Source organism: Epinephelus fuscoguttatus, linkage group LG7 (genome assembly GCF_011397635.1).
Source record: "Epinephelus fuscoguttatus linkage group LG7, E.fuscoguttatus.final_Chr_v1".
Lineage (NCBI taxonomy): Eukaryota > Metazoa > Chordata > Actinopteri > Perciformes > Serranidae > Epinephelus > Epinephelus fuscoguttatus.
The window spans coordinates 35,439,758-35,462,883 of record NC_064758.1 but is presented as its reverse complement, the minus strand read 5'-3'; the positions used below and the strand labels follow the sequence as shown (position 1 = coordinate 35,462,883).

Here is a 23,126-nt window from a genome sequence, read left to right as displayed (position 1 = left end):
TCAGACTGTGGTGACAGAGAGCAGGGGGTTGTAGACTTTCTTCCCATCAGCAGACCTGGTCCCATGGGCAAGTAGCTCTTGTATCGTGATCCAGTTGTCCAGGATTCTGCGACTCCGCTTCTTCATGCTCCTGCGGTGGCACAGCTCCAGGATGGATGCGGGTTCCTGCTGCTGTGTCGACCCCTGCTGACCTCCCCCACTGCCGCCCTGGTCCCTGTCACGCTCTCTCAAACAGTCGAGGCGGCTCTGCATCATGAACTCCCTGCGGCGCCGCTGCTCTCGGGCCTTCAGCAGCTGCTGCTTGCGCTCCTCTTTGCTCCAGTAACGGCCCATCTTCATCTCACTCACAGCATCGTCATCTGTGGTCATGCCGCTGCGCTCCTCTCTGATCTTCATGGCGCGTGCCTTCAGGAGGCGATCCCTCACTGGGCGTTTGGCCACATAGCGAGAGCCATCACTACGGATCTTCACTTTCCACTCCATACGAGGGGATGCAGGCAACAGTGGAGGAGACAAGGGTACAGCACTTGGGTCCTGGACAATGTCTTTACATGTGCTCCCCAAGCTCATTGGGCTGGCGTCGCCCCAAGTCTCCATGCTGCTCTCTCTGGGAGTGTCTCTGAGACCATTAAGGCGCTCAGAGGTGGAAGGAGACCTCAGCTGCATGCAGCTCAGGTAGTGCTGGGGCGGCTTTGTGTCAGTGTGACGGCGGGACAGGTAAGGACTGTTCTCTGCACTGTATCCACCAGCCCTCTCAGCTGTCCCGTTAGCTTTGGGGTTACGTCTCACCTCTCCATCTGAGCCCCGCCTGGTCCCTCTATCCCGAGGCAGAGACCTAACCTTAGCTCCAGGACTGGACGTCTTAGCTTCAGCTCGTCTTCTGTTAGAGTGGGGAGAGTAGGGTTGGTTGAGGTTTGCTTGTGTCCTGTCCCCTCTTTCAGCCCGGCTACCTCTCTGCCTAGTGGAGGTTGGAAACTGTGTACCAGCTTGGAGAAGAGGCTCTCCTCTCTCCAGGCTCTGTGTAGAGGGTGATGGATACTGTTCATTGACCAGAGGGGTGCTCCTGCAACTTTCCCCTCCAGTGTTGTATGCACTCGTACTGTCCTTATCAGAGCGCTCCCTCTCTGGGAGCTCATTGATGTCTGACAGAGCGTGGTGACAGGTCTCCTCGCTGACCAGAGTACCAGTAATGTCCAAGCGTCCTGCTCCAGCCCCTGCACTTGCTCCATTCTTGTCCTCAAGCGGCCAAGCCTTCAGACAACGCTCCCTCAGCTGCTGCATCTTCTGTGCCCTCAAGATGTTACGACACTTGAACTCCAAGTGGCGTAGTTCTTCCTCCAGGAGGGCCATCTCATGCTGTGTCAGGCTTTCATTCCTGTTCACATCCAGTGAGACACCACCTTCCTCTGGTACCGGCCCCTGACCTCCCAGGAGCATCAGAGCATTACTGTTCTTCTCATAGTAACACTTGATTTCCAGGAGCTCTTTGTACCTCTCACACTCTTCCTCAGTCAGCCCAGGCATCATCATCCTCATTGGATCTGCCATGTAGGTCCTCTCCAATCGTTCCATGTGTTCCAGCCCTCCCCCGTTAACACAGTCCAGTCCTAAGAGAGAGTCAGTGCTGAACTGGAGGTCCTGGGAGTGCAGCAAGGGTGGAGTGTCCCCTCGACCAGACAAAAACTTGCGCATGCTGCCAGGTGTATTGGTGGCGTTCGTATTGGAGGCACTAGTGTGGTCATCTCCCAGAAGGTCGTGTTCTGAAGACTCCTCGTAGCGTGTGCTTTCATCTGTACGGCCCACCCCACTGTCCAGCTCCTGGCTGTTGCTCAGCACAGTCTGGAGCAAATCAGGTGAATCCCTGTTTATTGAGTGACCATGGTTACCAAGTACACTCCCATCAGCAAGGTCACCCGGTCCAGCACCCGAGACAGAGGTGCTGTTCTTCAGCCTGTGGCTGCAGGGCAGGTGAACAGCGTTGTCCAGTGGCTCCAGGTCCAGCTCATCTGGGTCCAACTGGTTGTCATTCTGACAGTTGAAGGTGTATCAGGGTGCAAGTTGTTGAATTTAGTTGATGGCATTAAGGTGGAGGTGTAAAGTTGATTGTCGAAGAGACAAACAAAAGAAAAAGGAAAAGTACACATTAGAATATTGTTGTACATCTATAGGTTGAAAATCACCCTCACTTGGATTATACTGCATGAGTTGTATGAGAGTTTGTCAGTTGTTTGATATAGTTTTGGTGTTGTTTAACACGGCCCCTTATGACTTCAATTCATCAACAATTTTCTCTGTTTTTGGATTCTTCATTCACCGTGGAAGCATGTGTTATAAACAAAGATTTCTTCACACAAATTCAGCATAACACAGGTCAAGTAGTTTATATAGAAATGGTCATTTGGGGGGGTGAAGTGTTCCTTTAATGTCGAGTGCAGCACCTCTCTGAACCGATTTAAGAGTAGTTCACTTTTTTGACACTAGATGGAGCCAGTGCTGTGTGAGATTTTAACATCTTTCTACCCTGCTGTTGCATTTGATTTCCATTGAGTTATGTGTCTACAGAGAAAAACGAACAGTCATATCTCATGTTTAGACTGCAGCTAAATATGAGCTACCTGATAGGAAAGTATTCAGTACTAGAGGATGAAGTGTCCATCCAGAATGATCCGATCGTTAGAGATGAATAACACTTAAATATTTCAGAACGTTGTTTTTGATCTGTTTACTTTGCTTGGCATCCCATCAAAAGCTGATCAAATATAATGCAAATGCCTGAGCTTGAATAAGTAAACAATTCAGTCCTCAGAGCGCAGTTGATCTTAGCTAATTGGTTTAATTTGAATGTGAGTTGCGTGCAGACTACAGACAAAGTATTGATTATCTTCATTCTTATTCTCTGACAGCCCCTTCAGTTCCCTCTCTTCCTCCCTCAAGACAACAGATCAAGCTTTAATCTCTGCTTTTGCATTTCCCTCTGATGATTCTCCGTCCTCCCCTCGCTCACTTGAATGTTAATGTGGGACCATGCCTTAGCAATATAAATCTTGTCAGCCTTTCACAGGTAGTACTTGTGCTCATCTCTCTCTGTACAAGGACACATTTAAACATAGGAGAGGCTATTTATGTGTGCGTGTGTGTTTGACTTTGACCATTTTAATGAGCGCCTTTTAAATCTGCCCTTTAGCTCCTTCTGTACAAATGCAGCCGGCATACAGATTTTTGTCTTCTCACATACACCGCCTCCAGCTGCGGCTCGTTTTTCTTTTTTTTTTTACAGCCGTATGCAGAGAAAATCCATTTGGTTGTGTCGACATGTGTCAAGTTGTGTGTTTACAAGTCATTTGGCAGAGGTGTGTTATTGAGGGGCATCCATTGTGCTTTGCAATGTCCCCATATCTGCTACAAGAGTGACCTTGAGGGAAACAAAGAGGTGCCACATTTGCACTATGAACACAAGCACTATTTGTCTTTGCCTCTCTCTTCACACTATCTGTGTCCTCATCATGTTTTTGCACCTCTTGCTTTTCTGCCTCCGTGCAGCTTGCAGGCTACAAAGCAGAGCACCATGCTCTTTCTCGTGTCCTCAGTTTCTTCTCTTTCTGTTCTGAATCTTAGAGCAACACCTTCTTATACACAAGCATGTAAACTAATTTGAGGGCGATAAAGAGAGAAGAATGCATTTTTTTAAGGCCAGTATTCAGACTGAGCCTTGCAGCGTGCTCCCCCAAGACTGCATATCCAATTTCCTCACCTCTATCTCGGGTCGTGCAAGGAGCAGGGAGACATTAGTGCTGTCCTCTCTGGTGAGAATAGCTACTGCCTCCTCTCTGTCCTGGATGTCCACTCCATTTATCTGAGAGGGAAAGAGGAGAATAATATTGAGCTGATAACGAAAGACCCTTTACACCAAGATTCAATTAAATTTCTCGAGCCAGAAAATGGTTAGGGAAAAAAAAAAAAATCTCTCTTTAACTTAATAGCACGAGTAATGACATTCAACCACTTATGAAAGAATTCAGAAGAAACGCTGCACTATGAGCAATTTCCTTTAATATGTGAGTAAGGCTGGATTAAAATGGAAAATGGACTTGACTCCAGCTCTATTCTGGACCAGGGGTTATCTAAGACTTTAGCTTCATGCATTACATAACTAATAAAAGTAAAAAAAAAAAAAAAATGTTGCTGTGAGGAGTTATACAACCCTGTGGTATTGATAGCATCATATAAGGGACTGTTAGTTATGAGAGGGGAGAGGGTGGTGCAAAATGGAGGAGGCACTTTAAATATTTTCTTAAACACTGGAGAGGGAAATAAGGGTTTTTAAATTTGCCTTCAACTTTATGTGGATTTATTTTGTATTTTCTTTTTTAAACCCAAAGCCTGCAGGTAGGTTTGAAGGGCAAATTTATCACACACCATTTATCATAGTTAAAGAAAATCACGAACAGTGTCAGCTGCAAATGGCAAACTAGCAAGTATCATCAGGGTCAATGAAAGCATTGCAGATAGTGACGTTATTCTAAATATGACTAATTTATTTTGAAGCATTCTATCAACATGACACTGTATAATCAAGATCAGTCTCATGTTTGTCACTGTTTTGACAGGTTTTGGGGTGACTACTGTAGCTCAGAGGTAGAGGGGGTTTTTGATCCTCGGCTCCTCCGGTCCTTATGTCGAAGAATCCTTGAGCAAGATACTGAAACCCAAACTGCTCCTGATGGCTGCTCCATCAGTGTGTGAGTGTGTCTGAGTAGCAGGTGGCACCTTGTACGGTAGCCTCAGCCACCAGTGTATGAATGTGGGTTTAATGTGACTCTTTGAGTAGTCGTAAGACTAGAAAGGCGCTATACAAGGCAGTCAATTTACCATTTACCATTTGACCAATGCCCTGGTACTCGCTCAAAACTACAGAATGCAAGCACCAGAGCGCAAGCAACGGGATGCTGACTTCAGTTGAGTTAACAACCTCAAAGAGGTGTCACTAACAATAAGATTTTCTGAAAGTTACACACAGAATCTTTAAGAAATTAGCTGTTTGTTTTGGCGGTAACTCCCTCCATGCTGTTTGCTTGTTGCATTGGCTCCATACCTACATTTCCTGTGAATATACAGAAATATCACAATATTCATGGTGGAGGGAAGTTCGTGCATTTTCCCCCAGTAAATGAGGGAGGCTCAAGGAGAAATATTTGCAGCTCTGTGAAGGGTCAAGATAAAAAACAACAACAACAAAAAAACTTCTCTGATAAATAAAGTACAGTCCCTAAAGGAATCTAGCCCCATTAAAGTATTTAGGAAACCTGTACCTGTAGTATTCTGTCTCCCTTGCGGATACGTCCATCTATTGCTGCGATACTGTTTGGGTTCACCTATAGGGGAAAAAAATGTTTTTTTTAGGTGTGTAAAGAAATGTGAAATATTTATTAAATATCGAATTTTATAGCACTAACCTCTCCTACATATATCCCCAGGTCCTCCTCATCGTCGGTTCTGTAACACACTGTCAGCCCGAGTTTATCCTGCTGACGAGACTTATACAACTCCACCTCCTGAAGCAGTTAGAGAAAAGTTTGAGGATGTCAGACAGAGAGCAGTGGAGCAGCTTTCGGCATGAGTTTAAAGGTCCAGTGTGTAGCATTTAGGGGGGTATACTGGCAGAAATGGAATATTATATAATACGTGTGTTTTCTTTAGTGTATAATCACCTGAAAATAAGGATTGTTGTGTTTTTGTTACCTTAGAATGAGCTGTTTATATTCGCCATGCTGCACCAGAATGTTTCTACAGTAGCCCAGAACAGATTTCACATTTTGGCATCAGCCCAAACGTTTAAATAAAACTGATGTTTTTAACGCGAAACTGCTTTATTCAGTGTTTTACCCGTTGAAGTCACAGGGTCTGTTTGTTTTGGAGAGGAAGAGACCTCTGCAGATAATTTGTCTCCGGTTAAAAACCTCCTGAACAATGATCATTGAAGGAATTCTAACCAGGAGAAGTTTCAGCTAGCTGCAATCTGTGGTCCTCACCACTAGATGCCACTAAATCCCCCTAAATCTTTCACACTGCTCCTTTAAGTAGCTAAAGGGCTCTCACCTCATATTCCAGCTCATCCTGCCGGTCCACTTCATGCTGAGTGATGTCAAAGTAATCAGTGGGGTCGTAGTATACGGGCTCTATAAAGCTGAGAATGACAAGAATCAGAATATTTCAGTAATTCGAATGTGTGAACAGAATGACATGGACTAGAACCAAGACGGCAGATGAGCTCTGGTCTGACAGTTGGACGTGCTGCAGAGGCCTATTATACGACTCCCACTCACAGTTCGTTGAATAGATACGGCTCCAGTAACGGCGGTAGTGGAGGGGACGGCGGAGGGTCGGGTGGGGGTGGAGCTCCGCAGGGATGCTGGCTGCTCTTGCCGAGAGTCAACATATGCTGGAAGCTGATGTCCGTCTGGGTGCAGCTGTCTACACAGTCGGCCATGCCCATGGTCACTGGCACTAACCCTCCAGGGGCTCCCGCCAGACCTGCACGTCTGCGGGCCCCACGCCGCAGTATGTTAGACAGCACGGGGTCCCGTATGTCCAGGGTGGGATCCCCAGAAAGGCGGGATAGCTCCTTTCCATTCACCTGGAAAACACAGTGTGTCGGGATCAAATGGTGCCGGAGCAGGAAGAGAAGAAGAAGAGGAAAAGAGAGGAGGGACAAACTGAGTTAAAGGAGAATTAGTGCAGGGATAAAGAAACCAGGTGTTAGAGGAGGGTTTGTCTAAATCTAGTTTTGCTTTCTCTGACACAGAGAAATGCAAAATACACAACAAACAGACAAAGGTTTGGAAAGTGGGCAGCAATCTCTGTTGTGTAATTAACCAGATAGACGCTGGCATGAATAACAGGATGGCAGTGGTGGAAAAAGTACTTCTACTTAAGTACTATACTTAAGTACAATTCTAACGTACTTGTGTTTTACTTTGGTGGCTCCATTTATGTTACTTTATACTTCAGCTCCACTACATTTCAGCGGAAGGTATTGTGCTTTTTTTTAGCGCCACTGCATTTATCTGTCAGCTAAAGTTACTTTGCAAATTAAAGGCTCTGCAAACCCACACAGACGTTTTTTATCACTCTGGCTGATTAAACCTCTGCTCAGGTCTGTGTCAGAGCTTTGCTGGCAAATTACAAGTCACCAAGTGCTCTGTGGCTGAATCTAAGGCTGAATCCAAATGTCTGGACTTCACTGCACTTGCAGACTCGCGGACTTTGCGGGTGTGTTCCCGGGAAGTCTGGGAGTGCTGAGGGCTGTCCAAAGCTACAATTCATCCAGTCCATAAGAGGCCTCAAGCGGACTTTCTGTAGACTTCTGCAGACTTCACTAATTCAATAACCCACAATTAATTTAAATCAAACGTGACGCTATGGTTTGTACAACTGACAAAAAAAGTATTAAATTGCCAATTAAAATGCTACTTCAGTTGCATAGGCCAGAAATAATATTCAGCCACATCATGATACAGAGATATGTAGTATAGTATGAAGTATAGGCTATAGAGGGAAGAGAAATTAATTTGATTATTTCAGAATGAATAATTTAACTATGCAGTTCCAAAAGACTTTCTAAATGTTATCTGGCTGCATGGATCAAATTCTGATAGTGAAAGTCATTTTGTGAAGTTGTGATGCTCAATAATTGTACACACTGATGTACAGACGTCTCTTTTACCACCGGGCATCAGGTGACGGATGTACTTCCACCCTTTGGCCTCTATGAAAATTGGCTTCAAAGAGCGGCACACTTTCCAGGGGCCTGGTCTGCACCCACAGCGGATTGTCTGGAAGTCTGCCGAAAGTCCGCTTGATGCCCCTTGGTGACTGGATGAATGTGGATTTGGACAGCCCTCAGCACCCGCAGACTCCCTGAGAACGCTCCCTCACAGTCTGTGAGAGGGGATTCAGCCATTTGAGGAAAATATCAAGCAAGTGAAGCCCTAATTAGGCAAGTGAAATCACCTGTGTGGGTGGATTATTGGTGTGCAGAGCCTTTAGGCGAGAGCAGAACTTTTGCTTGAAACAAGTGTTTTTACACTGCTGTATTTCAACTTTTACTTAAATAAAACATATATTTCTACCACTGCAGGAACAGAGGAAGACAGGAGGATGGATAGACCCACATCAGGAGTTGTATTGAACAGGCAAGGTTAGTTCAAAGTAAAACTGCCTCAAGAAAACACAGAGAACAGGAGGGGGAACTACAGCTACACACACCTACAGAAATAAGAACTGAGGTTATGTTTGTTAATAGAAAAACTAGAAAGATACACTCCAGCCGACATGTAAGTGAATTTAAACTGTCACACGGCTGATAATGTTTCTTCAGGCACACAGAGACCAAAAAAAAAAAAAAAACAGGTTTATATCTAAAAGGTTTCGACACCACATCACACCAAGCAGCAGAGCAGAGAGCTTTATACTGAGACCTTTAATCGACCGGTGGCGTCAAAAGAGCACAACATGTTGTTTATGTGACCCTTCTGTGGAGAGAGGGAAAGAGAGCAAGGAAATGGTGCAGTTAGAAAGTAATTACAACTGTGAACAGTTGGAAAATGGCAAGGTCTTCGTGAAAACTTTTTTATAAAGGACCAGAGGTTAAAAAACATATATTTAACAGTAACAGAGATAAAAATGTGTTTCCTTTAGTACATTAGTTTTGTACACTCTGTTCCTCCTCTTCTACAAAACACTGTTATCTTGCTTTTGTATGAATCAGAGCTGGTTCCTCTCTGCAAATATATTTAAACAACAGAACATATTTATATTCTGGAGAAACCGTTTGATTTCCCCCCTCTGTTTTGAGCAAGAAGAGCTTCACTGACAAAATATTCTAATGTAATTTGTGCCGGAGCGTCACGCTTTCAGACATTTTAAATCGCAGAAATGAAACACTTAAAGCTGGCACATACAGTGTGTTTGATATTTCCTCTTCTTTACACAGCTCTCTCTGTCTGCTTGTGGGCTTTGTTAGTTCATTCACACAGTTCTCACATATACAGTGGCATCACAATATGAGTCCTGACACTCTGGTGTTGTTGAGAGTCAAATCATGTGGTGTATGAAACACCTCTCTCTCCCACCGCGGCTGGTTCACACAGCAAGAAGGAGGGAAAGGGCCATTAATAATGAAAGGTTATTGAAAATAAATCTGCAGGAGGAATCAAAACAGGGATTTGACTTCAGGGTCACTGAACCAAAACATTGCTGGTCAAATCAAGCAAGACTTTACACAAACCTTTAGGAGACAGATTCATTCAGTATTTATACCTGTTTTAAGATATGTTAGCGGTGTAGCTCTGTCCATTAACCATTTTAATCCAGACTCAAATATCTCAACTATTGGATAGTTTGCTATTAAATTTGGTGTAGACATTCATGGTTCCCAGAGGATGAATCCTAACAACTGTGGGGATCCCTTGACCAGCAGCAGGTCACAATCTAAACTTATCCAGTGAAATGTCTCAACATGAATTACGTGAATTGGCACCAAGTGACAACTTGAGCGTGAGGCTGAGAATGAACGCATAAGTGCCAAAAACTGCAGTTCCTCTAAGGGCCACTTGAGGCTGGCTCCAAAAGTAAACCAATCCCCACAGACCCTTATGTTAAAATGCTCAACTTTACAGCAGAAATAAACATGTTTACAGCCTGGTACAAAAAGCAGACCTGGACTCTACAGTTAAATTTTGTGTGCATGACAACTGTACAGGAGGTGGATAACTCTTTATGATAAGGGTACAAATCAAATACTTACTAAGCAGTCTTTAACCATAGCATGACTAATGATTAACCTATGCATGAATTAATGCAGGATGTATCATGAATTCCTGTTGCTCGTGATTAACAAATGATAAAGTCACAATGACTTCATGTGATTAGTTCACACTCAATAGATCATCAACTAGATGTTAATTCACAGTTACTGTCACTGTTACAGCTGGTGGAGCATATGCTTTTATTTTATATTATCTATCTATCTATCTATCTATCTATCTATCTATCCTCTCAGAAGCCTGGGAGTTTGAGTATCTTAGCTGTTCCTAGGACTGCACTCTTCTGGACAAAGACCTTAGATTTGTACCTGGAATCGGCTGGAGCCACTCTCCCACTTTGGGGGTCACAGCCCTGAGTGCTCCGATTACCACTGGCACCATTGTTGCCTTTACTCCACACATCTTCTCTAGCTCCTGTTTCAGCCCTTGGTGTACTGTACGGATTAAGACTACTAACTTTGAGGCAGAAGATCAGGGCATCGCTTCCTGGTCAGGTTGGGGCAACATATATCCAGTCTTAGGCAAGGTTCTTAATGTTGCTAGCACATACAAGAGTCATACTAGCTCGGATATTGCCCGAGTCAACAAGGTCCGTGTTGGGTGTTGAAAAACCAGGGCAACCTGATAAGAAATGGGCTACTGGAACAAGACATAGATGGAGTAGAGCAGAGAGCATGGAGCTGTTGGAGATATATATTAAAGGTACTGTTCTGCTTTCAGAGTGGGCTTGAGCAAATCCTGAAATAAACATGGAGTAACTGTGAATTAACATTTCTTAGCTGATGATTTATAAAGTGTGAACCTGGATTAATTCATGCATATAATCATCACGACTCATTAGTTAAACATTCATATTTAGTTAAACACTTAAGTATCTGATTTGTACACTCAGTATAAAGTGTTACAGGGGGGTGCATTTTTATTTAAATGTTATCAAGGCTTCAAGTTACGCATAATTTAGGGCACAACTGCTTTGAGTAACTGGCTGCCTGATGATTGCGTTCTCAGGTTCTTAGTCAGAACGACCCCTCACTCCTCCACAGCGTCACCCTCTTGTCCAAAAATGGTCACTTCAGGCTCCAAAAATCCAAGATGGCGACAGGCAAAATGCCAAACTGAAGCCCAGAAACCAATGAGTGACGTCACAGTGGCTGTGTCCATTGTTTTTATAATGTCTATGATTGATGCCAATATTTATTTTTGCAAACGTTCATAAGGTGTAATGAGAGCAGATCAAAATTGTAATATGTTTAGAAGCATTATACCTTTGGCTCAAAGTGCTGCTCAGCCCCACAGAGCTGCGTGGCTGTCCACTGTTGGATCAAATTTAATAGAAACATTTAACACATTTTCAATTGAGCTCATAAAGACAAATCCTCCTGATGTCATTACAGGAGACAGACAGCAACATGATGATGTTCGCAGGCGGTTACTGAGCCAGACAGCCTTTGTAAAGTGTCATTCATGCTGCACTCAGTCAGCGACCTTGGCTGTCTGCGACTCTCCACATCTTTACCGCCCTGCTTCATTCTCCCACTCCCTCTCTCTTCTCTTGTCCCCTTCCAGTAATTGCATGTCAAATCAATGTTCCCCTGTGCAGCCAAGCACAAAAACTTTCTTGCCACATTCAGCCCCTGCTCCCTTTGGTTCTCTCTCATAGCCGCCACACCGCCACCGCCCCTCTGGTCTATCTTTCCTGCTTTGCCATTGTGTCTCCGTGCCTGCAGTCATTCTCCTTTCTGTTCTCTTTCTCCCATATCCTGCTTCTTCTCTGCCCTGTTTTCTTACGCCATGCTGCCTCAGCAGTTCTGTCTTCTCTGTCCCTTCCCCAGAGATGACAACCCACCCTCCCACTCCTCTATTTTCATCTATTGGAGCCAGGTCCATCTCCTAGTGTGTGTTAGTCCTTCCTCACACTAATGTTCCTTCATAAATCTTGCTGTCTCTCCTAATGAGCCTCTTCACTTGGAGACAAATAAGATGCTTCCTCCCTACATGGCCTATTGGTGATAAAGGAATTAATACTCTGTGGTTTTTTATGTTAGATTAGAGGAAAAACGCACCTTAACATCGCTCACCAACGTGCATTTTTATTTCTGCTCTCACCTCATTATCTTTTTTGGTTGGACTGCAGCATGTGAGGCCAGTCCTATAAATATGAAGGCCTGAGTAGGTGATGGTCAGAGTGAGAGATGACCTAAGTGTGTACATTGGCCGTAGCTCTTTTGAAATTAATAGGCAATGAAAGTCCTGTACTAATGCATTTCTCATTTTCTGTACCTCTGATAGCATGGTGAAATTAGCAAGCTAGCTAAAAAACTAATTGAGGATGTGTGCAGAAATACTCACTCTTGCATAACAAACTGGATCGTTCGTTAATTTGGAGAGCTTTTGGTGCTAGCTAGCTTGTTTGTCTCATTTTCTGTAACCACTGTAACGTTAGCATAAAAGCATGATGGAATTAGCAAGCTAGCTAGCTAGGTAGGTATCAAAGTATCATAAACACTTGTTTGCTACAGAGTGTATTTTCTGCAGTAATCCAAAAAAGGAAAAAAAAATTAAACATGCTTTTTGGCAAGGAAACTAGGGCGACGCTAACTTCTGCGTCAGGAAACGTCATCCCTGGGGCACTCTGTACAGTGATTATTGCAGAAAATAAGCTGGCAAACAGACGTTTATGACACTTGCACATTTTGTTCATCAAGATAATCTTCACAAATTAACACCACTTTTTGGATTTTTGAAATTCAAATGCAATCGTCAGAAATAAAAAGCTAACGTAAGGCTATAAACAAACTACACCATGGGTGCGTGACCTAAAATCCCAAATATAACGAGTCTCATTTAGCCACTTGTTAGCAACCACCTTTTTTGAAGACATGTAAAAGCTTCAAAATTCGTGGGTAGGGTATTAACTGACATATTTTATGTTGTAGGACAAAATGTGAAAGTATGTTAAATGTGTTAACAACAGACCTTATTTCAGGCATCTAACAAAAAACCCATTCAAAAAACTCAATGACTTCTAGACGAGGAAACCGGGAGTGCTAAAATGCAAAATCATTTCCAGGTTTTAGGGCTCATTCTTGGGGCACTCTATAAGCATGATGGAATTAGCTCGCTAACTAGCCAGCCATGATCGAAATGGCAGTTTCGGACTAAGGAAAGAAAGGATTGACTCATCAGTTTGTCTGAGGAACAGCTTTGTCTGTATGACACAAACCTCAAATTTATGAGTAATGTTATTCACTTCCGAACAAGTGCTGCCACCATTATGAGGAGAAAATGGAAATAAGATGTTGGAATAAGTAGTGCCACCTCAGTACAAACCTGTAACTAGAGTTCAACCAGTTAATCAGTTTGGCTGAATAATCAGCGGCCAGAGGACATTATAAAAATGATTGTGGTGGCAGAACTTGGCTCTGATCGTGGCCAAAAGTTGTGTTAAATGATCAGTGGGTACAGCTTCAGAGAAAGCAGGTCCCACTGCTGTGTGAGTGTGTCTAAGTGTACTGTTTTATTTCATTTTAACATGGATTTACATGGATTTTTGGGCTGGACCACAAACAGTGAGGTAAATTTTGTGATGGAGTGACCCAGTGATGCAGCCAGAATCAGGCCAGCTGATTTGGCCCCATTCTGAGGCATCATTCATACCGAGTCTCAGCTGAGTCAGGCAACCGGACGCGGCCCACCTAATTTCATCCGGCATGCTGAGATTGGGCCGATGCTGGGCCAGGTCATCTTTGATAACGGCCCAATTATAGCAGTGTCAGCAGCCAGAATCGGGGCAGGTGATTTGGCCCAATTCTGGGGCATCATTCATGCCGAGTCTCAGCCATGTTGGGCAACCGGACTCAGCCCGGCTAATTTCATCTGGCATGCAGATTCTGGGCCAGTTCATTTTGGCTACCTGGGGAACTTCCTGTTTCAAATTAAAGCCCTCTAGGGTTTATTTTACGGTCCAGTTGTAAGCTAGTTTTTGACCCAGTCTTGTTTCTCTCCAAACAACAGGAGGAATCTATTGTTTGTGCTCGTGACCACACGGCCCAGCTCTCCAGGATCAGAGAGAAGCTATTAGGATACAGCTCCACGGCCATGAGTGACAGGTATGAATACAGAGAGAGGGTAAGAGGGGAGCGGGGGATTTCTCATTCATTATCAATGAGAGGTGCTGAGATTGCTTTGAAGATGACTTCATCCAGGGTAATGGTTGTTGTGTCTTAGACTTGACTTGATGGAGAATCCATTATAATCTTAACATGCTCTGTTCTCTATTATCTCTGGGTTAGTAGGTCATTACATACATCTGCTGTTTATAAGCGACACAAGCCATGCAAATAATGAACCCTCGGGTGCACACGCCCATCCCCCCACACACACATCCAAATTCTGTTTATCTGTGCAAAAAACATAGAATTGAAATTCAGAGAGATAGTAAAGCCTCCATAGTTCACAGTAGGGGGCGGGCGGTGGTGGTAGTATCAGCGGTGGCTGTGGAGCTGAGGGTGGGGATGGGGGTGATGTGGGTAGAGATGAAAGAGATGCAAAGAGTTCAAAGTGTAGAAAGAGAAAGCAAAGGCAGAGAGACACTGACAGAGTGCACAGGGAGTGAGGAGGTAGGGAGGTGATGGGAGGGGTAATGATGCAGGAGAAATGTAGAAAACAAGCTTTCCAGGAATTGCTGGGTGAATGTAAATAGCGAGCACGCCCAGCTCTGAGTTCACTACTTGTATGTAAACACAATGGAGGCTCATGGGAAATTACTAAGTGGTTGATGCATAATTAGTTTTTATCTGAAAGCCCTTTAAAGAGCAAATTAATCTCGCGTGCTGAACAACAGGCTGAGATGAAACAAGAAGGGGACGACTCACTCCACACTGACACACATTATCCCAAACACAGTGTGTGGAAAAATACACAAACAACTAAAGTCTTAATCTGAAATATGCCCTCATGGTGACGATTTCCCTCTCAGCATCTCAGCTTTTCCCAAACCTGGATTTATGTGCGGTGTTAATGCAAAAGCTCCTGCATGACCCCGCTCAACATATTGAGTTCCACTTGTTCAGTAATTGATTTTTCTCATCTCTCATGCTTTGAAGGATGCAGCAGTCACCTCCTCAGAAAATCAATTAATCTGGAGATGGAGCTGACCTACCCCGGCTATAACCCTTGTTGTTTGATATCACTGAGCTAATTTAAATGAACAAGCAGGGAGTGGTTGGCCTATTACAAACTGATAACAGTGAGAAGATATTGATTTAAAGCATTCTTTGAAATGTTGGCGATGGAGCTAACAAGCCTCAGCGGGAGGACATGAATATACATAATTGATCAATTCATTCATCAGTTAGAACAAAAGCAGAATTATGGGCAGGTTTTTTTTTTATTATTGGAGGTGGTGGAAGAACGGCGAGTAGGTCTGGAGGACATGTCACAGACTATATGACCTTACAATATTGCCCTCCACCCTTTCTTTTTCTCTGTCACTCCTGTCCTATTAAATGAGAGATGAGAGTGACATCCTCTCCATCCTCTTTGTCTCGTGTCTGTGTCAGTCACACGCCTGAGATGTCTGCGAGGGAAAGAGCAGGAACCTGACAGACGCATACGTATTACACACACCTGCACTTCATTTTAGAAAACTGACACACTCCTGAGCTGATGAGCCAGGAGGTAACGAGCAATCTGCCAGATGATGTAATTAGATTAACTGTTTAATTAAGTAAAACAGAAGATAGTCATGAAGCACTCATGTCACATCTTGTGCTTTGATATGTATGTTTCTGCAACCATGGATATGTTACATGTGTGTATCTTATATGTTGAGTGACAACGTATATGAGCTGATGACAGCATTGGCAGGTGGATGGGATGATGGATGATGTGATACCAAGGGGAGACACCTGCAGACTACTACAGACTCATGTTTGAGACCAAAACAACAACAAAAAAACCAGCAGCTTTTTAGCCACCAGTCATGTTTTTTTAGTGACACATTGCTGTGTTTAAAATGGGGATAGTGGTACAAATAAACTTTTTTTTTCATCATTGCGTTTCCAGCCGGGGTTGTGCCATTATAACCTGGTATTTTAAGCCTCTCATGATCTTTTCCAAAACATAACCAAGTGTTTTTTGCGCCTAAATCTAACCACACGTTAATCATAGCATTGTAGAAATGTAAAGTTCCAACATATATCTGCTACATACTAATGTGCAAATGTAAGATTTCTGTGGTTTGGGCCTCCATTTAATAAGTGGTCTCTGACACATTATATTGTAGTTGTAAACACATAAGTGTTTATTGAACAACTTGAACTCCTGCTGTGAAGCTCCAGAGGATGCTGGTGTACAATCAGATAATGACTGGGAATATGACATGTTACACAAATGTTTTATAACGTGTTCATAGGAGAGGTTATTATTGTTGAAAATATTGCACATTAACAAACACTTAAATGTCCTAATATCTGCTTATAACTACATTATAATGTCTTACAAATTACTTATTATATACGTATTGACTGGTTGATGCTACATTAGGAATGTTTAAGTAAAGTGTTACTGATTGAATTACAGGAATCAGTATTTGGAAATATATCTCAAGTGAAAACTGCAGTGACAGTATTACTTGTAAATTTTGGAGCGATGGACAACATAGCAGGACTACCTGACAGTGTAACGCAACATAACACAATAACCCTGCAATGCATAATGCCTTTGAGAAACTATAATAAGAAAGTAATGTTGAAGCACACGTGTGTGGTGCTTACATTCAATGTTATTACCTTAAACTTTCCTAAAATCTAGTATGAAAAGTTTGACAAAAAAAATGTCTTCATTAACTAAAATAAAAAACAAAATCTAGACTTTAGATTAAAAAAAAACTAACAAATTATACTGTGTACTTACAAAACTAACTAAAATAAAAGTAAAGGATATACAAGAAATGTCAAGTTTTAGTCTTTGTATAGTTGGTCAAATTTATCAAAACAACAGACATGAGGAGGCATTTGTGCACATGTTTATTGAGAGTTGGATATCTGCGTGACTGTGGTTTAACTGACTTGACAAAGTATGTTTTATTGTAAAACCTATTTTGAACTTCTTAAATCCTGCCCCTGATGAATACCTCCCATATCATTAAAAAAAACAAAAAAAACAAATAAGACTAAACATTTAGAAACAATAAAAACTAAACTGAAATGAGCAAATCCACTCTGAAAACTAAACCGTTATAGCTTTGCTCTCATCACATTTCATTATCAGGTGTTTCTTGTTATTTTGTCCACCTCCAGTATGCACAATATGTTCACATGTGGGTATCTATCTCATTCACACTCACACACACACACACACACACACACACACACATGTTGGCGTGAACACAACCGTGCAGCTAATGTCAGCCGGTCATTGCTATGTATTGATTCTCATCAGTTCGCCTCTTGTGGCTGTCAGCATGTTTCTTGGTGTCATTGTGAATAAAAGCACATTAGGTTTGTTTAATGACGTCGGTTGCCATGGAAACAGCCTCCCGCTTTACACTGATGGAGGAGAGAGAAAGAAGGGAGCGGCTGAAGGGCTCGGGGGGGCAGAGGTTTACTGTGTGTGTGTGTGTGTGTGTGGGCAGGTACTCTGTAAAATGTGTATAAAGTACAATATCTCGCTCCAAACGGTTTGTGTGCACGTATTTCTACAACTGAGACTGTAATCCATCAGCTCAACAACAATATGCCTTTTCACTGGAGGCTATAGGAGGCAAAATTGATCAGAAACATGCCACTGGGTGTGTACCAACCACCAGCGTGCAGCGTATGTGTTAGCAGAGGCCCAATGTATAATGCATGATTTCTATTCCTTTGGCATGAGAAGCAAGTGTTTTGATATAGTCAAATTTAACAGCCTGGTTTTGCAGCCTGATGTAACTGTAAGCTGTTTAATGCTGAATTTATTGTCTAAAGACAGTTACTCAGTAGACTGCGTCTAATTTGAAGGTGTAATTATACATGTTAGTTAAGGAAAACAGCTCAAAGCTGAAAACCTCTAAAGGGGAAAGCCATGAAATGTGTGGGGGGTGTAATTATGTTTCCTCTTTTATGCTGATTTTTTTATGATTGGACACAGTATACCTCCATCTTTTGCTTGGCATGATCTTTGGATTAATCAGCCATCTGCACAGCAAGAATTGCTGTTTGTAGTCATTACATTTAATAACTCTGTTTAAATTTCACAGAGAAAGAAAAAAACAGCATGCAGTCTGTGATTACCTCGACTGGCTTTAGTATTTTTTTTGGGGGCATTTTTTACTTGCTTACTACCAGCTCATGCTGCTTATATGAGACCTCAAGGTTTCACAGAATCTGTTCTCATTGCAGCCTCTGAAAGCCAAAGGCTGTGGCTCTGATTCAGTGCTCCATCTGCGTTTGTTCCCTCTGTCTCATGCTCCCCTGCTCCCTGCCAGCAATGTCATTTCAGGCTCACCAGACCACAATATATGCAGCTCCAACACCTCAAAATATCTGCTCTACATACACAAACACAGTTCGCACAATAGATTCACATGCAGCATGACAACTGCTCTGCATGCACCAAATCATACGACGTATCTCCTGCCATCAGTGTTCACTCCACTCATCGCCACGCCCGTCTGGGAACCACGTGCAGATACTCAGGCTGACAGAGCTGGGAGCGTTTCTAGGATGACAGACTTCTAGGGACTCAACCTTCCAGCACAGTTGACCTCACATCGCCAGATCGGTTGGATTATTAGATTTCCACTTTCAAAGACGTTGACCTGCATGCGCTCAGTGTCATTACTGCTGACCCCTGTTAGATAAGGTCACTGATTATGGGGTGCACTGATTTTATGATCGCATCGAGAGTGCACACACTACCTCGTTCCTCTGTTTCTAGCACTTCACCCCAGGGCTTTGTGAAGTCATTCAAGCCTTTCTATTCACCCTGGCTCCATGACGAGCTCAAGTCAGTTACTCAAAGGGCAAACAGCAGAAATGAAACACTTTCCTTCCCTCTTTTATTTGTCTATCTTGACTCTATTTCCCCCTTTGACTCATTATCCTGCCTCAATTTGGACTCAGCCAACCTCCATATATCCCTCTCTCTTGGCATTGCCTCTGGCACCAGATGCAGCCCAGTTAACTGGCCCACGCCCCGACGGCAACATGCCACTGAGCCCCAGCTGAGGCTCCTGGTGCCACAGATACTAAATTTGTTGCACTGCATACCCATGAGTGCCGAGCATTTTTCATGCTTAGTAAGCATGGGACTTATTTCGGTCACCGCATGTATCATCGAGTCACCGGGCAGGAGCCTCCTAAGGCACCGCACAGCCAGATGAGCTTACTCACATACAGTCTGTGGTCCCAGTTGGCAGGTGGTGCTGAGGCTGTAACCGTGGCAACCCCTCTCTCCCATAACACTTTAGCCCGGCTTTAACAGCCCATCCATCCTGCTGCCTCCGTGGCTCTGCACCACTCTACTTCCTCCACACCGGCGTGTCTCTCTATCTTACGCAGTTAAGCTCTGCTCTCTGATCGGAATCATTGTAATCACAGTGAAGCATCGTTATCATAATTATCAGTATTATTATCACTGAATTACTATTTCAATACAGCCCCGCTCAAGAGGTTCAAAGTGATTTGCACATCTTTTTCTGAGCTAATTTATATATGTAAAATCTACACTAAAGCCTGAGATGTGTCACATGATGTGGAGCTTTTATTAAACCCATCAGCCATCATTTTAATTCACCTAACCTACCTGAATAATTATATCATGCTATTATCATGTCTTATTTAATTGATATCATGGTGCTAAAGTTTCGACTCATTCATAAAGTACCTGATGATGCCGTCTTTGACATTAACATCACAACAAATAACCAGTTGCTGGATTCATTTTGGATTCAAAACAGGTTATTAGGAAATTAATGTGTGAATGATTTGGTTTAATTGAGTGTGTCAACATGATGAGGTTGTGTTGATTTTCACTGCAGTTGGGAGCACATGACATTTTCATCAGAGCTGTTTTGATCGTCACTCATCCGGCAGTCGCTGCAAGAAAGAGCCAAGTTAAGACAGAATAACAATGAGAACTTGAAGGAGGAAACACAAAGGGATGCTGGAAGACAGAAAAAGAAAAAGAAATGAAAACAAGAGAGAGGAGGCAGAGTGCTCACCTGGAACATGACCCTGTATTGTTCCTCGGGCTTTTGAACCACACACATGTTGCACCCCATCGTGACTTTTGATACGGTGCCGGACTGTGCAGGTCCAAAACTGCCCCACTTGACCACCAGTTCTTAAACCAGGACTCTCTCTGTATCAAGGTCTTTGTCTGTGGCAGTGAGAGAGCCCCACCCTCATTCGCAGGCTTGTGGCACACTACACTACTCCTCCTCAGAGTTCACAACACATCCCTGCCGGGGACGGATGCACAGTTTGTTTGGGTGTTCTCCTCTTCTTGTTCACGATTCAAGTGTTATAATCCAGAGTAAAATCAGATGTAGAGACAGTTTCAGAGCTGCAACACCACCTCTTTGTTTCTGGCTCCATCGCAGGCAAAAATGCTGCTTCTTTAAGTTCATGTGCTTGTTGTGGATCGTCCAGTTTCACTTGTAATCTTGTGAGAGAGGCTGTTTCCAAGAGTCCAGCAGGTTTTGTGCTTGTGTCGTTAAATAGATCAGGCAGCTGTTTCAGACTTGTCAAAAGGTGAACCTCGCTGCCTGGTGTTGAAAACTGCAGTATAGAGCAGGTTTCCCCCAGCAGAACTCTAGCTGAACTCCCCCACGCTGTTCCTGAGTTTTTTCACTCGCAGCGCTGAACCTCCAAACAGCACATTTTCAGCGATGCTCTTTGAACAAGGTAGATAGAAACAATACAGCTATCAAAGAACTCGCCTCAGTCCTGTTGTTTTTTTCCTCCTCACTCCCACATCGAGCTTCCCACCTGCTTTCCCCTCTGCTTCCCAGGATCGCTGAAGTAAAGCTGAGTGTGGCTGTTGAGATAACTTCTTCCTGAACACCCTGTCAGGACTCCCCTGCTCTTGTCCTACACTTCAGGATCTATGCATTGTTACAGGTAATTCCTAATTTAACTTTTAAGGTTTTGCAGGTTAAGTGGTGCAAGGTGGTGCCTGTCACACCCTTAGATCTTTAAGCCCTGTGCAGCAATGATAAGCCGTGTGCCAGGGAAACAAGCCCCAAAAACACGCACACCTGCATCAAGACAGACAACAACACATGCTTCTTTCAACTACAAGCACAAGAGCTGCCGAATTTCCTGTAACTGTCAGCAGAACTGCCATCAATGGAGAAGTCATTTCTCAAATAACACAAGATGCATAAATAACACATGGCGAAACTGTGAGATTGTTATAGTAGACTGCAGCAGGAGCGCGTTGTGTTTATCTGATATGTTGTCAGATATCATGACAAGTATTAGACCATTGATTCTCCACAGCGTACTCAGTCAGCACTATGGAAGACCGCTCTAGGCGAGACTGAATGACGGATTATAATTAAATTAGTGACCTCTCAAGCAGAGATCAGACAAGACTCTATCCTGACTGTGTGCAGAAATCAATATCAAACCAGCTCGTGGATCAATTGGATTTCGTGCTATGCGGGGATATTGGGGAAATCAAGATTGTTTATCGCCACTATCATCAATGCACATCCAAAGATTTCATTTGTTTAGGCAGTATTTGTATTTGTATGATACATTATAATTGTCCTTGATTAGCTACTATAAATGGCCTCTGACTTCCACTCACATTCAGTTATAACTTGACTTAAAAGAATACCAAAATCTCAACAGAACTTTCTCAACTGTCCTCCTGTCCCCTTCCTCGCCCCCCGTGTCTCATCACATTTGTTAAACCTTTATCTCCAATCCTCCAGTGACACTCGAGAGTCTTGTCTGAAAGGTCCATCGCCCTGTGTGCTGCTGGCGACAAGGTGTAAGAGCTGCTAATCCTCATTCAAGGCTCCACTACACCTGTATCCTTTCCAGAGGCAGTGTAATCCCAAACTCTGGCTCTCTAACACAAACCACACACACACACATACACAGTCATACACACACACCGGAAAAGCTATCTCCACTCACTGAGAAGCATGATAACTTGGGGGAAGCTGATAGTCTGAAGAGCGGAGCGCTAAACAAGCGACACCGAGGTGTCAGACACGCTCAGCAAGCAGGTGTGCTCCAACTGTCACCCCCTCTCCCCGTCTCCATCGTATGTCCATCACCATATACCTCTATCTACCTGAGAATCAGTCCTACATGGTTATAGCAGTGGCGTGTCTGCAATCATCCTCAGCATGCCATGCTTTCAAAATAAAATACAGCATGAAATGTGACAAATTATTCAGAAAAAAATTCTAAATTCTTCTTTTAAAGCTTTGATTGTGAGATTGTGTCCTCTTGTGGCACCTGTAAAAGTTAGTCCATCTTCAGTTTGCAGCAGGAAAAAAAAAGAAATTCAAGATTGGCAGTCAGTAAGTCCATTTTAATCCTCCTTTTGTCCTCTGGTCAGTGTATCTGAAATATCCACAGGAGGGCATTTGTGTTTAAGAAAAGAAATAAAAACCATGGTGGAGGATTCCAGGTGGTTGTGGTGTTAGAGCAGAGTGCAGCGCCTGTCTCAGGTCAGTGATAAATCACCATCAGCAGCCCCACAATATGAGAGAAATCACTGACGGCTGATTGGAGGATACTTCTTGGCTTCTCCCCCTTGGGCGCGACGGTAAATGCGCTCCCCCACTGCAGCGGGGGGGAACACAAAAGGCGGTTGTTCCCCAGCGGTGGAGGAGCCTGCTGATCTGGACGCTGCACTACTACTACAGCTGAATACGCATGGATTTTATACTGTATAATTTCTCTCTCTCACTCCCCCCCCCACCACCACCCCTGCCTCTCATTTCCAGGGCTGGGCTACTGCTCTCTTTTCTAGTCCCCCATAATTTTTACCCACACCTCATTTGCTACCCTCTCCCTCCTCCTTACTCACTCCTCTCCCCTGCCTCTCTCTGCTTGTCTGCAGGCAAGAGAGCAAGCACTGGAAAGCCTGTGCATAGTGTTTGAGCAGGACAGGACGAGATAACCACCAAAGCTGCATAAAAGTGAATGAAATGTCAAGGTACGCACGCCCTGCACTATCAAGACACACAGACAAGCAGGAAATTGGTTAATTCATCTTGTGGCATGTAAGCATCCCTGTGTCACCTTGACTTGTTATGAGATGGTGTTAGAAAGAGAGGGGTGATTGCACTTT

At 43.5% G+C, this 23,126-nt stretch overlaps 1 protein-coding gene across 2 annotated transcripts; it reads right to left on the bottom strand.

Annotated features, from left to right (window-relative positions):
* Nucleotides 1–22,727, bottom strand: LOC125891940 (PDZ domain-containing protein 4-like). 2 transcript variants are annotated; one of them, XM_049581558.1, is made up of 8 exons: nucleotides 20,029–22,727; nucleotides 8,478–8,531; nucleotides 6,324–6,634; nucleotides 6,097–6,184; nucleotides 5,454–5,552; nucleotides 5,310–5,372; nucleotides 3,752–3,853; nucleotides 1–2,028 (listed from the first exon to the last, which is right to left on the bottom strand). In XM_049581558.1, the coding sequence occupies exons 1-8, from the start codon at nucleotides 20,086–20,088 to the stop codon at nucleotides 1–3; spliced, it is 2,805 nt and encodes a 934-aa protein (XP_049437515.1). In that variant the 5' UTR covers nucleotides 20,089–22,727. The 2 variants fall into 2 exon arrangements, with proteins under 2 accessions (XP_049437515.1, XP_049437516.1); XM_049581559.1 differs by lacking the exon at nucleotides 8,478–8,531.
* Nucleotides 22,728–23,126: the final 399 nt, after the last annotated feature.

Bases quoted from the DNA above. Each gene is read 5' to 3' on its own strand.
- LOC125891940 (XM_049581558.1), bottom strand. From the start codon at position 20,088: ATGGGGTGCAACATGTGTGTGGTTCAAAAGCCCGAGGAACAATACAGG. The intron at 6,635-8,477 runs GTCTCAGTATAA...TGTGTTTTCCAG, and splicing joins ACGCCACCGGTCGATTAAAG to GTGAATGGAAAGGAGCTATC. The intron at 6,185-6,323 runs GTGAGTGGGAGT...TGTCATTCTCAG, and splicing joins CCGTATCTATTCAACGAACT to CTTTATAGAGCCCGTATACT.